This window comes from Manduca sexta, chromosome 22 (genome assembly GCF_014839805.1).
Source record: "Manduca sexta isolate Smith_Timp_Sample1 chromosome 22, JHU_Msex_v1.0, whole genome shotgun sequence".
NCBI lineage: Eukaryota > Metazoa > Arthropoda > Insecta > Lepidoptera > Sphingidae > Manduca > Manduca sexta.
This window is the reverse complement of record NC_051136.1, coordinates 15,140,081-15,164,634: the sequence shown is the minus strand read 5'-3', so window position 1 is coordinate 15,164,634 and position 24,554 is coordinate 15,140,081. Positions and strand designations below refer to the sequence as shown.

Sequence of the window (24,554 nt, the reverse complement as noted above, 5' to 3'; positions counted from 1 at the left end):
GTACATACGATTTTGAAGGTGCTCTTGGGAAGTGACCAACTATCGCATGATTCTTACTAATATACCTACCTATTTATAATAAAACTGTTAGTAGAAAAATAGTCATGCAATTCGAAGACATGACTTGAAATTACAAAAGATTACAACTTCTTCACTTCGTTCGATATCCAACATTGATTTGGATTACTGTCTGCTTGCGTCGACATAAGTTATTTCTACACCACATGCATGATCCAACTAAGCACACATGCAGTGCATGGAATTTTAATATATTTGACCACAAGGATGTATATTAACTTTCTATCTAAATTCTGGAATATTCTAACACTCAAACGAGAAGATGCAAGATAATGCGAACTAACAAATTTAAAATTTTCAGGACTCCAATATATGCCACAATATATGAAATCGATGGCGAATAAATTTTGAACAACATAATTTAAACTATAATATATTGAATTTAAGGTACGATCTGCAAAAAAATCATATCACTGGGCAAAGCTTTGTGTTTATGTCCTTCATTGGAGAAAACACGTATTTTGTCATCTATATCAAACCTTAATAATTTCGCACAATTTGTAATTAGACACGTAACATTATGTATAATATCTCATGCAATAATATCCGTGGGTCTTCATTTTATAATATTTCGGCTTATTGTGAAGAGTTCGCGTTTTAGTTCACGGTACCATGCGTAATAAATGTTTACAATTTACATGTTACATTAAATAACACAAAACACCTAAAAATTATATAATAATAAACACATTAAAAGCACTAGAGCACTAAAGAGCTAGAGATTTTTTTTATATTCAAAATTTTAATAGAGTAATTTAAAAGAAAAAAAAACAAAAAAGATAAATTTAGATTATTAGTTATTCATTTTATGTTAAATTATTCAAAATTTTATATTATTTATTTGGTTGATTTCCAAAGGATTCATTTAAAAAAATTACGTATTTAGCCACAGAGTGCCTCATATTTTTGCAGTCTACAGAGATCGATAATGAACATTTATGTCCGCACTTCCAGCGGCAGCAGCTCCGGCTCCAGCTCCATGCAGCACTCGTTCTCGGTGGACGAGATCCAGAAGATCCGCACGCGGCTGAAGTCGTCCAAGTCGTGCGGCGACGAGCTCGGCGCCGAGCGCGACGACGGCGACAACTCCTCCTCCGGCGTCTCCTCCGACCAGGAGGCGCAGGCGCGCCCGCGCCGCGACAAGGTCTCCTTCTGCAGCTCCGTCACCGTCAAGTCCTCCAACGACGTCATCAGCACCGAGCCCGTGCACTCCTCCTCCGAGAGCCTCGCGCCCGCCCCGCCCGCCCCGCCCGCCCCGCCCGCGCCGCCGCCCATGCAGCGCCACAACTCGCTCACGCGCAAGCGCGCCACGGCGGCGCTGCTGCGCGGCGCGGTGGGGGGCGGCGGGGGCGCGGGGCGGGCGTGCGCGGGCGCTCGGCGGCGGAGCGGCTCGGCGTGGACCCGGAGAAGGCGCCGGGGCGGCGCGGGCGCGCGGCGGCGCTGCTGGCGTCGCTGCCGCCGCCGCCGGAGAGAGCCGGCCGCGGATCCGGGCGCGGCGCCGGTGCTGGCGCCGCCGCCGCAGTTCAGCGACCGCGTGCGGGTGGTGGCGGCGCTGCCGAAGCAGCTGGCGCCCCTGCAGTAACCGTTCTGTACTTCACGTGTCTCTGCAGTGCACGGCGGGCGTCCTCGCGGCGCTGTGGGTGCGAGTGAGCCGGCGGCCGCTCGCGGTAGTGAGCCCGTTCAGTTGTGACCGACCGCGTTCGTTTGCGACTCGATGTAAACAGATGGAAAACGAGTAAAATCATTTTGTAATCAAACGACTAAATGAAACCAAAGATTTATAGTATTTATTGTTGAGGAGTTAACATTGATATAGTTGAAACTAATTTTTATACATTCCCTTATTGACTAGTTATTAATGCGTTTCAGTGTAACACTAGTATTGGTTTCATTTCATTGTTATTTGACATTGTACGACTTCGAGTGCATTCAGGTGCTGGTTACGTGTTGTAATGAACGTTACAATAATGTAATGTAAAATAAATGTACCATACTTTCGAAAAACATCTTCAAAATTAACGTAAAAATAAGTAATAAATAAAACATTGCAATACACAGCCCTTATAAGTCTGTACTCTGAAGTCATCGATAAAAATATAGTATCTGTATTTAATAATAATTTGAAACTGCACATCTCTACTCCGCCGGTAAATAATATTATAGTGACCGCAAACTATCGAATATGACCCTACGTCAACCTCTATTAATATATTGACGTACGATATTATTTACTGGTGATAAACATTTCACATTTTCACAACGCAACCAAGTGCCATCGTGTCTATGATTTTTAATATATTTTTATATTTATGTGTGCGTGTAAATATTTCACAAGAGCTATTTATATGTGGGGAGAGTGGGACCGACGCGTCGCACCGAACTTCCGGCCAATATATTGTGTATTTTAAATATAAATTATTTATCAAATGCATATATATTGTATATTTATATTTTACGAGATTTAACTCGTGCTGTGTTCAAAATAATGTAATTATTTTTGAATTAATTTGCTTCGTCCAAAATCGTACAGCCGGCCCACTCTTTTGACAACGCATAAATTAATAATTTGGATATTCTATCGTGCAATACAATGCCGATTGCACTACAATTTTTATCTGCATTATCTATTGTACTATGTTAGGCCTGTAAACCCTTATATCAACTGAAGTTTCTCGCTATATTTAATTCGAATCGACATTGTATTGCATATAGATATCCAATATGGCTGCCGTCGCACTACATTAACGGCCCACCATTCAAACATTACCCCGTAACACCATATAAATAAGTATAAAGGCCTAAAAGCAGCAGTTTTATGATTCCGGTGGATCGCAGTCAGTGCGACGTCGGCGAGGGCTATGAAGCCCATTATCGCGTGTTCTCATACAAGACTAGCGCTTGTCACATCAACTCATTAGTATTTCGTCCGTTGTAAAGTTTTATACTAATCGAAGGCATCCGTGCGTCTAGGATATACTTAGATATAAACGCAAATTAATGCAACACCATTATCGAATTTTTTACTTTTTAAACTTCGATTTTGTACGTTTCAGTGCGGCCAGTTCGACTTATTCAATATTGAAAAAAAAAAATATATAAAATTTGAATATCGAATGTTAATTAGCTAGAAAATTTTAAAGTAAAATGTACTTTCCCCACAACAATACAGATGCTTAATTGCATAAGCAAATTATTTAAAACATATTTGACATTACTACGCCCGATTCAATATGTCGAATAGTTTTTATCTATTTTACTAAACATAGTTGTAAAAAATATTTTACATGAACGGCACAGTGAAGTTAGCACATCTTGAATTTTTTATGTAAAATATTGATCAGTGCGAATTGGCTGTACAATGTAGAATGCTGCGTAGTTTTAACTGTCGACGCAGCGTCACTTGTAAAATAATATTTAAATTATCTAAAAAATAATCTCTGCGTGCGGTTTATTCTTGCCGTGTAAAACGATTTTATAAAAATATTTAAAATTTTAAATTTTTTAGTTCGACGTCACAGGCAACACGAACACACTGAGCCTTAAACCACTATCGATAAAGTTTTATTTACGCATATAACTTTAATTTCACGAAAAGTATATAAGTATAATCGTATTTTATCAGATTAATAAAAGAGTTTTTGTGCGTAATTTTAGCTAAATTCTAGCGAATTATAGAGTCGATAATAGCGGCTAACCTTGACGTATTATTATTAGCACAATCAGTTAATAATTTCTATATTCAAAATGTATTATTTTGTTATAATCGTCTTGTCATTATTTTAAGTTGTATAAAAGTGTATTTGTCTACTTAAGGCATAGCTAGGTAGTGGTAATTATTAGAGGGTAATTGATCGTAGTATCGACAATGGAGCGTCAGAGTTGGAGTAGTGTCGAGTGTCGACTGCCGCTCACTTCGCTCTGCCCTGTGACGTCCAAAGAGTGTGGGGTGGCTGCCAGCGCGACAGGCGGACGCGAGGGAGCGACTGACCGACGCCGTACTCTACAATTTTGTATAATAACATTTGTGTTTTGCGTTTCATTTGGAATCTCAGTATCGAACGTGTAACTACAACTTGGTATACTTTCAAATGAAAAATTAAATGTTTCATCACTTAATGATTGTTTTTTTTTTTTATTTGAATACGATTCCCTTGATTTCTATTATTAATTAAATTAATGTTGTAACAACGCAATAGCGTTACGTGATTACACAAATTGTTTTTTTTTATTGTTGACCGTTTCGGTGGCGTAGTTGTATTGCGTGCGCAGCACGACACCGCTCCGAGGTCCTGGGTTAGAATCCCAGATCGGGCAGTGATATTGGGATTTTCTATTCAATGCCAGCACGGTGTCTTGAATGTGTCCCCGATATAATGATAGGCTCGCCCCATATTACATCATGAGACGTGTACCATCCATCCGGTAGGCGAGAAGGTAACCTGGTTGCACCTCTGCCAACCCCTTCGAGGACAAATGCGTGATGTGTGTTTTTATTGTTCCTAATAATTATATACAATCTAAACACAATTTATAACCAAATTTTAATTAATTTTAAACCCATAAATCTAGCGGCTAAACGAACGCTTCATTTCCTGTAAAACACCTGATAATGTATTATCGCATGCCCTTATCTTAGTAATCCACGGTTTTCACAAGGACCACCGTATGCTGTATAGTTGGCGTCATATTGCATTTGAATGTTAGGTCTCTCGTAATTGTCTGCTCGAATGTTCTATTGTCTATTTCTGTCGTTAAGTGCAACAGAAAACAGCAATATAACTGGAAATTATGAAATACTTGTGTTGATTACACAACACTACCTCGGTGGCGCAGATTTAGTACGTGCGTGATAATATTGCGCTAGCAGTAATTCATGTTTCAAATATGGTAATGCGCAGGAGTTGGCGCCTTCCACACGCATCGTTATGCCCGATGACGTCACGTGCGCGCATTGTGCTTTTCTCGTTTTTTGACACATCCTTCTACTGAAATTCAAAAGCTTGAATTTAATATACAGTAATTGATTTGTTGATTTTTACCGGATTTTAATCAATCTTTCTGTATTAGAATTGACAGGAGGTAAATGTTTGATAAACGCAAAGAACAAATAGGAGTCAAATACCGTATTCATACGTCATACTTGTGCACGAATTATTCGCCAATAGTCTAATTTAAGTATAAGATGTTGCTTTATATTATACAAAATACACTATAATATCCTTCAAATCGGAACACAACTATGCCTAAACAATACTACTTGTAAACATTACGGTGGTACCGACTCAGAAGGGCTCTCGTATAACAACTATCACCCAGTAGAAACTACCTCTCCACATGCCATAATGACTTACTAAATAACACAAAGGTATAAACATACACATTTATTTTTAAAAAAATAAAATTTACCATTTCATTTTTTACACATGGACTTACATTTATGGTGCCGACTGTACCTTACAGATAACAAATTAGGGCGACAATAAAATAACTTCCTTATCTAATGGACGGACCTTATCACAAACTAAAAGTACATTTTCTTGGGTGGGGTATCGATTTTTGGTTTTTATAATAAATATTAATTACACTGAATTATGCCAAAATGTACTGACTACTTTTAAACATTAGTGGATATGTTACAACTGAATACTTCTATGTTTAAAAATGTTTGGATCGATTCACACATACTTTCTGTGTCGTATAAATAGATCTTTGCTGAATTATCACAATTAGATAAATTGCGTGTTAAATATTAATAACATATTTTGGATAATTTGTGTGTTGGTACATTTTGTATAAGTGGGTTTAATCATATGATCATTCAAGGGAATGCTTTATCAGTTAAGGGCAGGAGACAAAGGATGTTTTCTATAAATATAAAAATTGATTTTTTTTTAAATTTACAGTAAAGCTATGACCCGCTATAATGGCATACAATTTAAAATCGACACGATTTATTTTTACAAAAAAATAAAAAAATTGCAAAACTTAGTCTTCTCTACCTGAATGCAGTTTTTAAAACTTCCTTATAATTGGATTTAGATGTGATCAAAATTGAATTTTGTATATTAGTCATTAACCTAATCTAGCTTACCATTTATAAATAAAACTAAATAGACGGATATAAGCCTATTTTAAAACGCTTAGAACTAAACATTTGCATATCGGACCCTTAGAACTAAAGTGACCTAAATCAAAATTTATATATTTTCTGATTTTGATCAAAAACAGCTTTCTAAAGCAAGCTCTGTAAGCCTGTGACGAAAAAGATAAATAAATTTATAGTAAAGAAACAGATCCTCACATTCACCGCGACCGCCCAATTCAGTGCCTTTTACATTGTTTTCAAATCTTTTTTATATTTTTCATCATCTTTTTTGGGTTAAATCATCTTAGTTCTAAGGGTGCGTAAAAAGGTATTACATTGATCAATTGTCATGGCCCCGAAACTAGAAAAATTACGTCTTCAACAACTTGCTTGAAATTGAAGAAATAACAAACCATTACTAAATGTCGTCACTTATTCTAAAACTTACTTAACTCTCGGTAGTAAATTACACGCAATATACAACTTTATTCACTGGTATTAAGGTCGAGATACAGCGTCACGTCGTCGATCTTTACTAGACGTCTGTAGTCGACATTTTCGCCGCACATGGGACATTTGCCTTCCTCTTTCAGTATTCTGCGAAAGAAGGACAAATGTACCTTAGAAGTTTATATGAAGCACAAATGAATTCATTATGAACGAACAGACAAGACATATTCCGTTAGGGGCAATTTATAGGTATAGACCTAGAGCCATGCCAGAAAAAAAAAACTTTCGAGCAATTTTTACAATAGCAAAATCCTTTTTATTTATATTTACTAAACGGGATACCACATGCGATATATCTAACTTTTCGCATTGTTTAATTTTGCTCATCATAATCCCTTTATGTTTTACTCTCTTTTGTATCAGTGAACGCCAAGTGCTCATAGTCGTAAGAGTTATTAAATAATTTCGTATGTTACGCGAATGTTAGACAGTGTCGATAAAAAAAAATAGGAAAATGTAGGTAGATATTGTAACTTTGATTTTTTGGGACGATCAACAACTCAGTCCCCCCCCGCAACCATAAAGGCTGTAAAGTCTTCGAAACGTTGAGAGAAAATTATAATATAAAAAGCCGTGATAAAAACCGAAAAATTATTTTATCTTAACCTAAGACTTGATCTTGTAAAATTATAATTCTTATATTTCGAATAGGTTATATAACGTTACTTACTCGGTGAACTCGGTAAGAATCGCAGGGAAATCACACTCGGGACAGGCTGTCAAATCATCTTTCACGATATGAAGTCCCTGTAGGAGAACGATATACGAATTAGGAATCAGGAATCTCGTTAAAACACTATACTAGGATCTAGGGAAATGAAAGTTGTAGATAATTAAACAAGAGTAGAATACACTTATAATATTACTAGCTTTTGCCCACAGCTCCGCCCCCGTAAAAATCTTCTTTCGGGATATTTTTCCCCGGAATAAAAAGTACCGTATAGCACTGAGCGAAGATGTAGTTTCCTACTGCTGAAAAAATAATCAACATCGGTTCAAGATCTCCAGAGGTTGACGTGAAAGTCATTGCATGAAATAACCTTTTTTGCTCTCGCTCAGTACCTTTGGGCAAATATTGGATCCGCTGTGAACAGTAAGGTATGCTATAAGTTTGAGGCTCACGTGAAAGTCCTTGCTTGAAATGAATTTTTTGCTCTCGCCCGGTGCCTTTGGGCAAATATTGGATCCGCCACGATCGACAAGGTATGTTATAATAAGTGTAAGAGGCAAGTGGGAAGGTAGTCTGCTGACCGTGGCGAGACAGAAGGGCAAGTCGGCCTCGCAGTGAGCGCAGCGCAGGTCGGCTTGCGGCACGGCGGCGCCGCACAGCGGGCAGGCGCCGGCGGGCGGCGGCGGCGGGGGCGCGCGCGGCGCGTGACGCACCACCGACTCGATCTTCTTCGCGTACTTCGGATCGATCTGCAACACCGCTTCATTGTACGTTACTAAGCTTATGACTCTCATCAACATCTCTGACAATGCGCAATGCAATACCATGCAGTACATGGTCCTGTTTATGGGTAGTTCTATGGCTTACCATCAGGCGAGCGGCGTCTAGGCATTCAACAGAAATAAAAATAGTAATAATATACTCTGGACCTTTACATTGTTATTTCAAGAATATAAAAAATACAAATTAACACCTTATTGACACTTGTGTAAATAAAAACAAAATTTATCAAGTTTGCCTTTATACATAAATTAATACTAATACTAACTACCAGATCTCCAAAAAAATTATCAATGAAACTAAAAAATATTATAAATTAAATTTGCTATAAATAATATCTCCGTAATAAAGGACATCTAATTGTTTCTCTATCTACTCCATTAAACTTGTACACAGACTGTCATATTTTTTTTACTATTTAATACAAAATGAATACACCTGTGATCTGTACTCCGGCTGCATGAGCACCTTGGCCCAGTGATGCGCCTGGTGCTTGAGTCCGGCGCGGCTGCATTCGATCACTGTCGACGTCAGGATCGATACTTGATCTGGAATTACACCATAAATTAAATAAATGTTTTTTCGATTTATTATCTTATAAACGACCCAACTTTTAGTAACGCTAGTCATAATAATCCAGAATTTATTACTCAAAAAAGTCTATGAGATTATAAAATTTAAATAAAAAGTTACTTGAGCTACTTACCTTAATGGTATTAATAGAAAAGCAGTTGTACTTACGTTGCGGCGTTGGAAAAAAACTGACTTCTGCGGCTGTACGCAATAACAACCGCGCGGCCAAGTCGTGACGACCGCGCTTCACGTGCGTACGCACCTATAGCAATAATCGACATTTTTATAATAAAATGATCGTTAAATTAAGGAAATAATGTTATGTCATTATTTAGACTTTTTATTTTATTAGCAAGAACATTTGTTAGCAAGTCGAAATGTTTTAATAAATATTAATTTATATGGTACATTTTGTATAGTTTCTAAAAGTGTTTGTAGTATTATGTAGGAGGTGTGTGTGCGTGCTGACCAGTATGTATGAGTGCAGCAGCGCGGTGGCACGGCGCAGGTCCCGCGGCGCGGCGGCCCCGCGCAGGCGCAGCGCCGCGCACATGCCGCGCGCCACGTCGCGCGCCTCGCGGTACCGCCCCGCGCGACACTCCGCGCCCGCTATGATCACCTGCCACAACACCGCTCTCATACTACACACTCCAGACCACACCTCCACCGCATCAACTTAACTTTAAAACGCCTGATGAAGAGTAGTGACTAGCAATAAAACAATGTATTCTTTATTGCATTTTAAAATTTTACCAAAAATAATTAAAATCTGCCCATCACATGTTTTCACACTATGTTAATATGTAATACGGATCTACTTATATATTATAAGAATAAATACATATCAGGGTATGGAAATTCGATTCCACCCTGATATCGTAGAGCACTATAAAAACGTAAACATACGAGTATGTACTCACCGCAGTTTTGGCGGCCTCGGTGAACTGCTTCTTGGCCATGTACAGCCTGAACAGATGGCGCGGCTCTCGCGGCGTACCATCCGTCTCGCCCAGGAGGAACTCTATCAACCTGGGTCATACACGAAATGAATTAAAATATTAATTTTATTTTATATATTAATATTAATTATTTGAACTTTGAAGATATACCCTAAGTATCTAAGTAGTAAAAAAAACTTCTGGCATTGGGCAAACATATTTTAACATGGGGAAGATATTTTTGTGACTTGGCAGCAATCTATATTGCCAATAAAAACAATACATCCCTACCTCCTAGTAAGTCTCTCGTCATCACTAGCGGCGGCCGCATCTATCGCAACCGTGATCGCTTCATTCTCGTCCTCCTCCGAACCGCCAGCCTTTAGTAAGTGCGACATCGCCTTACTGTGCTCCCCAGCATGAAAATAAAACTTGCCGGCCAGTAAATGGTTCTTCTCCCTTCGAAATGTAACGCAAGACTCTTGAAATCCTCCGGCCTCGCTTGCGAAGTCTGTATCAATATCTCCCCGTACAAATGCAGTTTCCCGTTCTTTCTGGCTAAATTAAACGCATCGTCGTAACATAGGGACATCACTAGGAACTTTATAGCGGACGTCGGATCATCACTATTCTGGAAATAGTTGGCGACCATTTTGGCCCCTTGGACGGATTTCGTCTCTTGGACAAGATTGACAGCTTCATCGATATCGTCCAATTTGTCCAAGTTCAATCGAATCGCCGCTTCGTAGTCTTGGGCTTTCAAATACGACTTCAAAGCATCGTGGTACCTCCCTTCTGCCTCCTTAGCCCTCGCATACTGTATATGTATGCTTGGCGAGTTGATCTTGGGTAGGAGAGCTTCGACTTTCAGCCACGATTTCAGCTTGATGTACAATGAAGCGGCTTTCTCAGTATTCCCTACGTGGTCGTAAAGCGCTGCAGCGTGGTTGAACTGCTTCTCCTCTTCTAGAAGTTGCGCGCAGTCCTTGATCAGGTTGTGGTCTTCCGAGTGCTTCATAGCGGTGGTGACTCCTCGCATGACGTCTCCGCATCTGATGGATGTACGAGCGATGCCCGCTTCGCATTTCTTGTTGTGCTCTTTGACTTTTATGCTGTCGGTATTTTCCGTGATCAGACTTTTCTCATAACTGGCGAGTGCTTCGTGGTAATCAGCGCTGTAATTATAAAAATAATAGGCTGTGTATTAAACATTTGATTTTCTCTAAACTTCAGCATGTGGGTGATGATAATATTATGAAACCGCTTCGTTACAATAAATTATTTGATGTTATAATTGAAAATATTATAGAATGTAGTTTCCGTCACGATTTTTATCGAACGCCCAAAGTGTATGTGTTTATATAGACAGTAGTGATGTTGTCCGCACGTGAGCTCGTGGTGCTGCGCGTGGTGCAGGCGCACGTGCGGCGCGTGCTCCGGGCGCGTGCGCTGCGCCAGCGCCGCCGCCTCGCCCCACGCGCCGCGCGCCAGCTGCAGCTGCAGCGCCAGCGCCGCGCCGCCGCCGCCCCCACCCGCGCCCTCCAGCCACCGCGCCGCTGCTGCACCTTTGTTCAGGCATGCACATAATGCACCACTGCAACAATTATATATCACTCGTTCACATTATTCTTATTTACATCGCGGCTTAAATATAGTACCTACAATACTTGTATTCTAATTTTAATCAATATACATATAATACCCGATGAATAATATACATATTTTATCTTAAAACAAAAAGTCGATATAAATTATAATTAATAATAACAAACTTACCAAAGCAAAGCAAGATCTTCAATGTTCGCTGCATCCTCCAATGCCCACACCATGGCTACGTCGCTGAGTCGAGTGTACACTCGAATAGCTATATACAAAAATGTATCGATATACATATATAAACCAGAAAACTTCAATAAATAATAAATCCTAAAATGTCGATAAAAATTACTAACAGAACTGAAATCGATACCGTGAATAATTTCAATTAATCGATAAAAAATCGGTACCGATATACGATACCTATCGATAACACCAACCGAACTCGACGTTAAGATCCGCTATAGCCGCCTCGCCGAGTTTCCGCCACATATCCTCTTCATCAACCGCGTCGCAGAACAGCCAGGCCTCGTTGAAGCGCCTTAGTAACAGTAACTTCTCGATGTGCTTGCGCTGGTTGGCGAGGCGCTTCTCCGTGTCCGCGTCCGCGAGCCCACTCGTGTGGTGCGACTCCAGTTGGATCTTAACAACACTAGTGGCATAGAAATACTGTTACAGATTTTGTTTTAGTTAGTTCATTATACAGGATAAATTATTATTGAGCATTTGCTCAGATGAAACGAGAGTGAAATTGTGGAAAGGAAAATTTGTTTTAATATTTCGTGCAAACAACGGCCCACAACAGTCAATTTTTATCTGATTTTTTTTTTATTTTCTGTTATAAATATCATGAAATTGGAATGTATTACCTATCAAGTAGAAAATTAAAATATCTTTTGAAAATCAATAATGCATATAAAGGAACCAATGAATTGCTGGTAGAAACCCTAAGGTCACCATTATTGAAACTAAATTCCGGCAGCAGGTTGGTGGAGGCGACGTACTGCACGCGCGCGCCGTCCGTGGTGCGGCTCGCGAGGTATATACTAACCTCCCCCCCGGTGCATAGCAGTAGACATCTCCAGAGAAGAGTATGAGCGGCACGTGTCCCGGCAGCAGGTTGGTGGAGGCGACGTACTGCACGCGCGCGCCGTCCGTGGTGCGGCTCGCGAGGTATATACTAACCTCCCCCCGGTGCATAGCAGTAGACATCTCCAGAGAAGAGTATGAGCGGCACGTGTCCCGGCAGCAGGTTGGTGGAGGCGACGTACTGCACGCGCGCGCCGTCCGTGGTGCGGCTCGCGAGGTATATACTAACCTCCCCACCGGTGCATAGCAGTAGACATCTCCAGAGAAGAGTATGAGCGGCACGTGTCCCGGCAGCAGGTTGGTGGAGGCGACGTACTGCACGCGCGCGCCGTCCGTGGTGCGGCTCGCGAGGTATATACTAACCTCCCCCCGGTGCATAGCAGTAGACATCTCCAGAGAAGAGTATGAGCGGCACGTGTCCCGGCAGCAGGTTGGTGGAGGCGACGTACTGCACGCGCGCGCCGTCCGTGGTGCGGCTCGCGAGGTATATACTAACCTCCGCCCCGGTGCATAGCAGTAGACATCTCCAGAGAAGAGTATGAGCGGCACGTGTCCCGGCAGCAGGTTGGTGGAGGCGACGTACTGCACGCGCGCGCCGTCCGTGGTGCGGCTCGCGAGGTATATACTAACCTCCCCGGTGCATAGCAGTAGACATCTCCAGAGAAGAGTATGAGCGGCACGTGTCCCGGCAGCAGGTTGGTGGAGGCGACGTACTGCACGCGCGCGCCGTCCGTGGTGCGGCTCGCGAGGTATATACTAACCTACCCCCCGGTGCATAGCAGTAGACATCTCCAGAGAAGAGTATGAGCGGCACGTGTCCCGGCAGCAGGTTGGTGGAGGCGACGTACTGCACGCGCGCGCCGTCCGTGGTGCGGCTCGCGAGGTATATACTAACCTCCCCGGTGCATAGCAGTAGACATCTCCAGAGAAGAGTATGAGCGGCACGTGTCCCGGCAGCAGGTTGGTGGAGGCGACGTACTGCACGCGCGCGCCGTCCGTGGTGCGGCTCGCGAGGTATATACTAACCTCCCCCCCGGTGCATAGCAGTAGACATCTCCAGAGAAGAGTATGAGCGGCACGTGTCCCGGCAGCAGGTTGGTGGAGGCGACGTACTGCACGCGCGCGCCGTCCGTGGTGCGGCTCGCGAGGTATATACTAACCTCCCCCCCGGTGCATAGCAGTAGACATCTCCAGAGAAGAGTATGAGCGGCACGTGTCCCGGCAGCAGGTTGGTGGAGGCGACGTACTGCACGCGCGCGCCGTCCGTGGTGCGGCTCGCGAGGTATATACTAACCTCCCCGGTGCATAGCAGTAGACATCTCCAGAGAAGAGTATGAGCGGCACGTGTCCCGGCAGCAGGTTGGTGGAGGCGACGTACTGCACGCGCGCGCCGTCCGTGGTGCGGCTCGCGAGGTATATACTAACCTCCCCGGTGCATAGCAGTAGACATCTCCAGAGAAGAGTATGAGCGGCACGTGTCCCGGCAGCAGGTTGGTGGAGGCGACGTACTGCACGCGCGCGCCGTCCGTGGTGCGGCTCGCGAGGTATATACTAACCGCCCCGGTGCATAGCAGTAGACATCTCCAGAGAAGAGTATGAGCGGCACGTGTCCCGGCAGCAGGTTGGTGGAGGCGACGTACTGCACGCGCGCGCCGTCCGTGGTGCGGCTCGCGAGGTATATACTAACCTCCCCCCCGGTGCATAGCAGTAGACATCTCCAGAGAAGAGTATGAGCGGCACGTGTCCCGGCAGCAGGTTGGTGGAGGCGACGTACTGCACGCGCGCGCCGTCCGTGGTGCGGCTCGCGAGGTATATACTAACCTCCCCCCCGGTGCATAGCAGTAGACATCTCCAGAGAAGAGTATGAGCGGCACGTGTCCCGGCAGCAGGTTGGTGGAGGCGACGTACTGCACGCGCGCGCCGTCCGTGGTGCGGCTCGCGAGGTAGTACGTGTCTGCGCGCGCGTCGCTGAACATCACGAACACGTTGCGCTCGGGCAGGCAGATGTCCCAGATCACGCCGCTGGAGACATTGCATATCGTTCAGTGTTAATCAAATTCCGTTGTATATGAGAGAAATTTTTAAATAATGAATTAGCAAAAAGGCGAGTGTTTAAATAAGTATTATTATAAAACATTAAAAGAAAAAGAAAAATCATATCCTGTGATTTGGCGGGACAAACAAAATAAACTCTGTTGTATTGTTCGGAGAAGAATCTATCATTTTCATTAATGTAGATAAATAAGGAAAGGTGTGTAAACAAACTGCAGTAATGAAAAAATATTTTTCAATGATTTCATCATAATAATGTATCATATAAGAGCGGAGTTCCGCTGTTTGAAGCGTAATTCGTACTTTGAGGAGAGTATAAGCAAATATCAGTTCACCCGTGCAGCGCGCTGGCCTCCCCCGGCGGCGGCGGCACGGGCGCGTGCAGGTCGGGCGCTGCGCCCGCGCACACCACGCCGCGGCGCGCCGCGTCCTGCACCCACACCCGCGCGCCGCCCGCGTCGCAGCGCACCTGCCACGCGCCCCCCGCGCCGCCCGCGCCGCCCGCCACGCGCAGGCGCACCGACACGCGCCACTCCTCCACGCCGAAGTACACCACGTCGCCGCTCTGCAACATACACGACATAAGGAAATTTTAAATACGTTCTAAAAGGAACAAATCTATGTAATTCAATCAACAAGATTGAATAATTTAAATGAAATAAAATCTATAATAATAATAAATATTCCTAAGCAAATTAATCAATGAATTCTATATTGCTGAAACTCATTAAAAAAATATATCGAACTCAAGTGACACTTTAAAAATACACTTACATCAGTCACGTATATAAAGAAGTCGTTTGTAAGTTGTATATCTGTTATCTTGGCGCCCTGCATGTGAGGCTCAGGAAACATTATCGACTCTCTGTCGGCCTGCGATGGCTCCACGGGATCTATCTGTACCATAAAACAGATAATTACAAATATACTTATTTAGATACATAATAGATAGCATTTAGGAATGATTTATCCGGTACGAAGGACCACAGAATTTTCCTTGTTTTAATGTTAATTGCGTCAAAGAAGATTTTTTTCTGATTCCTGTTTATTACCTATTGGTATCACAAATATGAAAGTCTAGGAAAAAGTTCAGAAGAACTTAATGTTTATGAACCGATGGACGGATTTGGATAAAATTTAGTATACAGACGAAGCATTGCGTTTTGTATGGGAGGTATAAATTACCGCGTGCAACATAACGCGTCCTTGGAACAAGACGGCGGCGTAGTCGAGGGCGAGCCGCAGCGCGTCCACGGGCGCGGGGTAGGTGCGCCGGCGCGCCGGGCCGCCCGCCGCCGCCTGGAACCACGCCACCGCGCCGCGCGCGCACGCCACGTGCCGCGCGCCCAGCGCGATGCACTGCGGCTCCGTCGGCAACGCGTACGTCGCTATCGGCACGCACTCCGCTGCACAAGACAGTTATACAAAGATGTTTAGGACGTTTAGGACAAACACTAGCGAATGAGTGAGTGTGCGTGAGGAATTAAGATCACATCCATCCTTTCGTTTTCAGATTTCTACTTCTTATGTCTTCCTCATCCGATTTATGTTCACCTCTAGATCATATAATGCTCATCTCATAAACACCTCAAGCAGTTCATCTCATTCAAACAGCTCATTTTAATCTCAACTTATCTCAATTTAAATTTAAAGTATTTATGATAACGTGTGACTGACACGGTCCGGCGGGGTCCGCGTCGGCGTCGAGCGCGATGCACTGGTAGACGGTGAGCTCGGCGAGGCTGGTGAGCGCGGCGGCGCGCGTGCCGGCGGCGGCGTGCAGCGGCGGCAGCGCGGCCACCAGCACGCTGAGGCGCGCGCGCCCCGCCGCCGCCAGCAGCCGCCCCTCCGCGCTCCACGCGCACCGCTCCGCGCCGCCCGCCGGGCTCACCGACCCGATCACCTCGCCGTTGTTCCATACCGATATCAGCTTCAGTCTGGAACCGACATCTCTTTGTTACATCAGCCGGCAAACATCTTGACCATTACCGCACTACATGACGGAGGACTTTTTGTACGTTAGTATTTGCCGACTATTATGTGTTACGCGACTGCACATAAACAAAACATTGCACTCGTCACCCTGAGACATTAGATATCTTACCACGCCTAGTAATAACACCGGCTACAATATCTTTCCAGCTGGAACACAACAATGCTACTAAACATAAGAAAATTCGGAAACATTATTTAAGGAACAATTTGTCTATATAAATCTAAGTCTGTTCTAGAAAAGTACAATCATATAATACTAACTGTCCATCACCACAAGAAGCCGCTTGTCCATTATACACCGCGATATCAGTCAGGTTATCCTTATGGTTCTTCACCTGGAACAGCTCCTCGCCGACCTCCTTGATGTGAGTCGATATCGCGATGATGAAGCCAGCACTGAACCCGATCAATATGTACCCGTCCCCGTACCACTTGTACGACACTATCGAGCCGTAACGCTGTTGGAACGCGAGCTCTATCGGGTTCTCCGGGTTGAGCAGATTGTAGAGATATAACGTTCTTTTACCGACCACTAAACTTATCTGAAACAATTTATTAGGATTTTAACCCACGACGGAAAAGGGGGGTGTTATAAATTCAAATATGGCGGTGAAAATACAAATATCGCGATTTTTTTTTGTCTAGAATATTATCTATATCTATAGACACTAGTAGGTTTGTCAACGATGCGTGGGCTTATGCCACTTCAATTATAAGTACAGTTTGCTGGTGGTAAGATATATTTTATATCCTCCCGGATAACGACCACAAGATGTTAACATACATACATACATAACATCACGCATTTTATCCCCGAAGGGGTATGCAGAGGCGCAACTAGGGCACCCACTTTTCGCCAAGTATGTTCCGTCCCATGATGTGATAGGGGGCGAGCCTATCGCCATATCGGGCACAAATTCCAGACTCCGGGCTGATACTGAGCAGAAAAACCCAAATATCACTTTGCCCGACCCGGGATTCGAGCCCAGGACCTCAGAGCGCTATTGTACCGAACATGCAATAAAACTACGCCACCGAGGCAGTGTTAAAACCCGCCATAATGACCTACGTAATTGTGTCGTGTTCCGGGACCAGGCTTAATTGTGTTGATTGCTGTGGAGTAATAATCCTTCGTCAGTCGACATTCTATTGGAGCCAACTCCTCCGCTTACCGCCAGGTGCTGTGGGGGACCTTGCTATGCACATAATAAAAAAACACGTATCGCTTCATCGGCCTACATCTCAACTTAAATAAACGTAATTTTATACATGTAAATCGGTATTTAATTTTGCTTATTCGTACTATTTAATACATAATGCTTTGGCAATCACAACAAAATATAAGTTAATAAAATCAATAATTTTGAAACATTGAAATTTATAAAATCGTTCAAAACTATAATCAATTAAATCAACATTAAAATATTGACAAATATTATTTTAATATAAATAATTGCAATGAATGTTTTAATTTATGAAAAAGAATATTTTTTTCCACAAAGACTACGTCGCTAACACACGTGCGGTGGCGGCGCTAATGCTACGTGACAATCATCACGTAAACATATTAACGTTTAATTAACAATCATTATTGAAATATTAATTGCATAGAGAGTTAATATTATAAAAATAACAATATTCGGCCATTACCAACGATTTCAAATAAAAAATTTTTTTTACGTTATTATTTTTTTAATCTAACCTTGATATCGAATTATTGTTCAATTTATAACATACGATCCAACCGCACAATATTTTCTAAAACAATTTCCCAATACATTTTATTTCTATATAAAAACGAGGTCAGTAGACACCTCTAATAATTCATATCATACTAACACAAAAAAACGACATCACACGACGCGTTCAAATGTAGGTCACTAAAAACAGTTATACCTGTGGTTATACTTTCACTTTACCTTCTCGATCTAGAGTGGATAGAGTTATTGAATAGATACAAAGAACTAGTATTTAATGGGAGAGTTTTTGTCTTTATACTTCGAAGTATGTTGCATAAAATATTTCTTTATATTGTACTTAATGCACTAAATAGTAAGTGATTTACGTTTTTCAAAAACTTATAAAGCTATGAACTTGTTGTTTCAAATATTTAAATATGAATTACCCAAAAAAATACATATTTATACAAAAGCAACTTAAAAGCTGTTAGGATAGGTAAATTTGATATTATTCAAGAAAAAAAACCCTAAGGACAACTTTCATAACAAGACAAAGCCGCGAATAAAGAAAGAAACCAAGGGAAACCAAGGGTGCATTAAAATTAGCCGCTGAACGTAGCGCACCAACTAGTTTCCAACTTCAAATGTTTTGTCATTTTTCCTCTTATACAGATCGCAATAAGAGGGATAGAGACAAACCCTGTTTTATTAAAATGCACATAATTATTTTTACGATTATTATAAAAACCCGTTAGAGCACTATAATGTCTTTTAGCGCTTTTTACAATTATCTTTATATTTATGCCACATATTTCATAATGTTTGAATCCATTAAAAAAGTTTTAAAAATTATAACATTACTTATTGAATTTTACTACACATTCTTCTTCCTTTATACACAACGCGAAAAATTCACGCAAGAACCGTTACTACTCAACGCACTTACCGTATTCTCTCCTGCAACTCTCTCGTCGGTCTTCATTTCGGAAAACTGCAGGTCATTCGGTATGTCCCTCAAAGATATGATCCTCAGTGTGTCTCCATCTGAATTGTTGATGGACAGTGTTTTGTCTTCAGACGCTAGAACCAGAATACTATCCTTGTTCCATGCAGCACAGGTTATCTTTTTTGTGTGCTTGCCTATTATCGGTATTCTCCTACAAATACATAATTGTTAAAGGCCTAAACCCTCTCAGTAGTAGAGAAGGTCCATGCCCAATATAATATATTGCTGGGCTGAAATTATTATTATTATTATAATTGATCAGCTTTTTATAGACTAAATCATAACTATAAGAAACTAACTAGATTTATAAATTTAATTTTATGTTAGTAAGTAATTATAAATATATAAAAAAAATATTACTCCAAAAAAAAATAACAGACATTAATGTTAAGTATATTTTGCCTGTAATTAATTAATACAGTTATTTTGGCACACTGTTTTTATTAAATGTTTTTATTGACAGACGTCTAAGAAAATATCTAAAAATTACCAAAGAGTTCTAATTCATAAAGTTCTAATGTAATATATAACAATTAACATCCGTGCAAGGATTGTACCCAAGACTACTCAGTTTCCAGCTCATGGGCCATCACTTATATAAAAACTAACAATCCAATTATTCTAGAGTACACTTACTTGGTAGTATGGTGATTGTACAAAGCCAAGTTCCCCTTCTGTGTACCCACTGCTAACAAGGGCTCCCCATACGCCCATGCAAGGCATGAAGGTGGCTCTCGAAGCCCTGTCTCTATATTGATTCGCTTATTAACATGGCATTCCCAGAGTAGTACAGTGTTGCTGTTAGGCGTAATGATTGCTAGGTAATCGCCGTCGTTGTCCCATTCCATGCCAGCACATAGCCTGATATAATAATTCATATATTTTTATTTTATTTTATATGGTAAAATCCTAAATTTCTTTTACATTATAATGGACAAGCTTGATTTAAATACTATTGCCTCACAGAAAGCGAATGAAAAAGGTAATATTATTAATCACTTGGACAGTGTTTTTGCAACATGCAAAGAAACATTGTCTACCTTTGTAATACCCAGTACTATAGAAAGGGGATGATGATTACTTAATAATTATTCCACATAAGTCTTTAAAATAATTAAATTACTTTTTGTTGTGGCAACACACCTTAATCCAAGTGCAAAATACATATCTCCTTCAAAACAAGTCTTTTTTAGAAAGACTCAAATTTTGTTTGATAAAAATAGAACTAGATTATCAGTCTTACTTATAAAAAATTTGCAAAACTATGCTTGCTACGTCTTGACTTATCTGCTCTTAAACTTCTAATCACCGGCGATGGTTATCTTGACAGCTATTTAAGCAATGCTTTACCACCTTTTAACGCGAAAACTAGTTTAAAAGTAAAATTGTTGGTAATTAGTGGCAAAACAATTGATTAAAACGTAAGATGAGTTTATAAGTAAGACTGTAAATGTTCAGAAAATAAATTTAAAATACCCCTGCAACTTAATCCTTTCCAGCATAGTTCCAGCTCTGTCGTGAATAGCAACAGTAGCATCCGTACCAGTAGTGGCGAGCAAGGAATGAGATTCACCCTTCTGCCACACAAAATAAAGCTCACCCAGGCCATGTGGCTGCTCTATTGTATACAGCAACTATAAAAGAAAATTTTAAGAAGAATTTGAAACACCATAAGATGGTAGAGTTTAGGAATTTATTAATTTTTTAATAACAATTCAGTACTTTTTATACTTGTAATGTGAAAATAGCGATAGTCATTTCATTATTTAGTTAGTTCCAGTTATTCCATATTATTTATTTTTTAAATAAAACATAATGAAACACCTCAAACTACTAATCGATAAATAACTTACTTTCGGAGTCGTCATGTTTCGACGTATTCATACAAAACTTATAACATAAAATCTTCTATAAAATATGACACGTTTATTCGCTTGTTAAATTAAGAACAGTTTATTTTCATGGTTCAATTAATTATCTATGAAATTAAAAAGCAATTGCCATACATTTAACTGAAAAATTGCATTTTTTAAATCATTGTTTGTACCGAGTCTGTTGATCCTGTTGCTAGGCAACTGCTGTCAAAGACAGTGATGTGTGTTATTTTATATTAGTCGATTTATACTTATACTTTCTATATTTGTCGATTAAACTATCTTTACAATTTTCTTTAAATGACTCCTTTCCCGTTTTGTCACTTATATTTTCAAATTCAAATGTTATTCACTCTGTCGTTCATATAACATATAAGTACATGTATTTTAAGTGAGTGCAGTCTAATAAAAATAGTCTAAAACTAAGAATGATTTAACACGTATCCAAATGAATCCTAAAATTACAATAGAGCTATTAATTAGCACCATACTCTTCAACATTTGACGAAAAAAGACTCATTATTGGCACTAAAAATGTTTCTATTCATTCCATTTACTATATTATGTATATACTGAACCTTTTCACCACTGTATTGGTTATATAATACTCATTTATAATATTTAAAGTAAGTATTATGTTAATAATGTATTTTTAACAGATAATAATTTGTAAAAAATACAAAATTTGGAATTTAGCTCAGCTTTTGTGTTTTATCCATGGCGTAGCTCAGTACAGATAGTGCGGTGAAAGCCGTGGTGCGGTTCGCCTTGCGTCCTTATAAATTAATAAACAAACATTTTTTTCCTTATACTATACCGTATTATATGCCTGGCGCAGCAGTCATATATCGTGAGATGTATAAAATAATTAAAATTGCACCTAATTATAATCGACTAATCCCAAATTACAATCGTCATTCACAACACTATGCAAAAATTATTTCGTTTATTTTAGTAATAATATAACAAGAAAATGTAAATATTAAAATAGTGACATGAAAGTACATAGCTCATATAAATACAGATAATATTATCACTTAAATAATGGGTATTAAACCAAACTTAACTTTAATTGAAAAGGTAGTATTTCATAACCTTACTAATATTGTTTTGTACACTGTAACTATGACTTTATTCTATTTCAATTAAATTACAGATAATTCCCCACACGATCAGCAAAAATGCTGCATTTAGAAATGTGAAAAATGTAAACATTTCATACAAACATAATGAAAATCGATTTATAGTAAAATTGCAGGCTGAAAAACCTCAACATAATGAAGGATTAAAATCAACAGAGAAATTCGATAGTTATTTGCAACATTCATTTGACGTCGAAAGAAATAAGTTTATAGAAAATGTGTTACGTAATAAAGAACGTATCGAACCTCGAGAATATAGCGGGAAAAAGATAGTGATTGATTATAGTTCTCCAAATATTGCTAAGCCATTCCATGCTGGCCATTTGAGATCTACCATTATAGGAAACTTTATAAGCAATATACACCAACATTTCCATAATAAGGTTACAAAAATCAACTACTTAGGTGATTGGGGCACACAGTTTGGGCTGTTACAATATGGTCTCACATCCAAAAATATAAATATAAATGAACTACAAAATAATCCAATCCAAACACTCTATGATGTGTATGTTCATGCCAATAAACTGGCTTCCAAAGATGAAGATGTTAAACTACAAGCAAGAAAGTTTTTCTCAGACATAGAACAAGGCAGGACAAGTTTAGACAACTGGAAGAAAATAAGGAAAGTTACTGTTCATGAATTAGGGAAAATTTATAATAGGCTAGGTATTACCTTCGACGCTTACCATTGGGAATCTGATTACAATGGTGGAGCTATTAAAGATATAATAAATTTATTAGAAACAGAAAATATAATTAGGACAGATGAATCTGGAAAGAAAGTAGCGACAGTTAAAAACAAAGATGTAACTGTATTAAAAAGTGATAAGTCCACATTATATATATCGCGGGATATTGCAGCGCTCTTAGATAGATATAAAAAATATGATTTTGATAAAATGCTGTATGTAGTAGATAATTCACAGACAGATCATTTTGCCGCCGTTTTTGAGGTTGTCGGAAGAATTAATAAGAAATGTGCAGATGGCTGTGAACATATAAAATTTGGTAGAATTAAAGGAATGAGCACCAGAACAGGAAATGTTGTATTTCTCAATGATATACTTGATGAAGCTAAACAGAAAATGCATGAAAAGCAACTGCAATCAAAAAGTAATACATTTTTCATATGCATAATTCAATCAAGTGATGTAAATGCACTTTATTTCTTATTGGACTACGCATTAAATGTTAAAAGATTATTGTATTCATAATTCATCCACTTAAACTGTGTAGAGGAGTTTCATATTGCTTGTTTAATTTTTTTTTAACACTGGAACAATGTATAGTATATCCTATTCCATGTATTGTTCCCAATCATTTCTATCATTATCTCATGTTTATTTTTTCTTCATATTACAGATACAAGAAGTTCCGCAATGAATGAGAAAACTTGTGACATTCTTGGAACATCGGCTGTTGTAATAAATGATTTGAAACAGAGACGACAAAAGGATTATGACTTTGATTGGAACAGAGTTCTTCAAAGTGAAGGAGATAGTGGCATCAAACTGCAATATCTACATTGCAGGCTTTGGAGCTTGGAACAAAACTGTGGCATTCAACTTCCAGAGGAATGCAATCCAAGTTATTTGACTGAAGAAATTATTGGGGATGTCATAGGAGAACTGGCAAAGTTTGAATATGTTTTAGAAAAATCCCTTACAGAATATGAAGCTTGTGTATTGGTGAACTATTTATTCCGACTCAACAAACATGTTAACAGAATGTTCAATGAGTTAAGAGTTAAAGATGTTGATGCTGATTTGGCTGCACAAAGGCTGCTTATATTCCATTCTGCTAGGGAAGTCATTAAAACTAGCTTGGAAATTTTGGGTGTAAGACCTCTGTATGAAATGTAGGTACAGTTTAGAAAAAAGTTTTTCCTAGTCTATGGTATCTATATAAAATGTATGTATGTAATTAAAATAAATTATTTACTCCACCATATCTATAATTTTGTTTTTTTACATTTTACTTATATTTTATATCTATGAAGTTTAAAGTTATAGTAAACTTTTACTCACCCCACACATCGATCATTTTGGAGTTGTACCTACTTTAAAATTGTTTTACAACAAATTAAAGTATACCTATACAAACTCTTATACTTAAGTATAGGGAGCATATTATGTACCTTAATAGGTATATGATGTATGCCATCCTGTAGTATTTAGTTACTAAGATTTTTTTTTCTTTTCCCTTATAATGATAATATGAAATAACACCTTGCTTGCTTGGCTTTGGAGTCATCTAAAGCGAAGTGCAGGTGTTATTTAAAATTAAAAGTGTAGAGTTCGCGGGCTACATAGATCATCTTGAAATTATAATATATATTACAACGTAACAATTTCATGAGAGAGAAAGTAATTTTAATGCTTACCCTGTAAAGATAAAATTATTTTTAAACCTTAGATATTTTATTTCTCAATATTGATTTTGAATTTTATATAGATACTTAATATATAAATAATATAAATAATG

The 24,554-nt window shown here is 39.7% G+C and overlaps 3 protein-coding genes across 3 annotated transcripts in view; 2 read left to right on the top strand and 1 right to left on the bottom strand.

Moving 5' to 3' along the window:
• The window catches only part of LOC115451144 (SH3 and multiple ankyrin repeat domains protein 3), a 229,646-nt gene extending 227,986 nt beyond the window's left edge, over positions 1-1,660 (top strand). Inside the window, exon 25 of the mRNA XM_037441528.1 lies at positions 1,033-1,660. Within this exon, the coding sequence (XP_037297425.1) occupies positions 1,033-1,660 (628 nt within the window). The remainder of the gene's footprint in view (positions 1-1,032) is intronic.
• A 3,786-nt stretch (positions 1,661-5,446) lies between these two features.
• On the bottom strand, positions 5,447-21,679 carry LOC115451143 (WD repeat-containing protein 19). Its single transcript, XM_037441403.1, is given in 22 exon segments — positions 5,447-6,760; positions 7,344-7,420; positions 7,925-8,092; positions 8,562-8,671; positions 8,865-8,958; positions 9,166-9,315; positions 9,617-9,725; positions 9,926-10,094; positions 10,097-10,809; positions 11,022-11,228; positions 11,411-11,498; positions 11,671-11,882; positions 14,141-14,341; positions 14,707-14,936; positions 15,146-15,268; positions 15,557-15,777; positions 16,049-16,308; positions 16,628-16,908; positions 18,992-19,202; positions 19,688-19,912; positions 20,528-20,685; positions 20,905-21,679. Coding segments are annotated over 22 exon segments (4,134 nt in total). The 5' UTR covers positions 20,920-21,679; the 3' UTR covers positions 5,447-6,648.
• Positions 21,680-21,818: 139 nt separating this feature from the next.
• On the top strand, positions 21,819-24,027 carry LOC115451154 (probable arginine--tRNA ligase, mitochondrial). Its single transcript, XM_030179371.2, has 3 exons — positions 21,819-22,005; positions 22,082-23,183; positions 23,433-24,027. Exons 1-3 carry the CDS (start codon positions 21,970-21,972, stop codon positions 23,930-23,932), a joined length of 1,638 nt encoding a protein of 545 aa, XP_030035231.2. The 5' UTR covers positions 21,819-21,969; the 3' UTR covers positions 23,933-24,027.
• Positions 24,028-24,554: the final 527 nt, after the last annotated feature.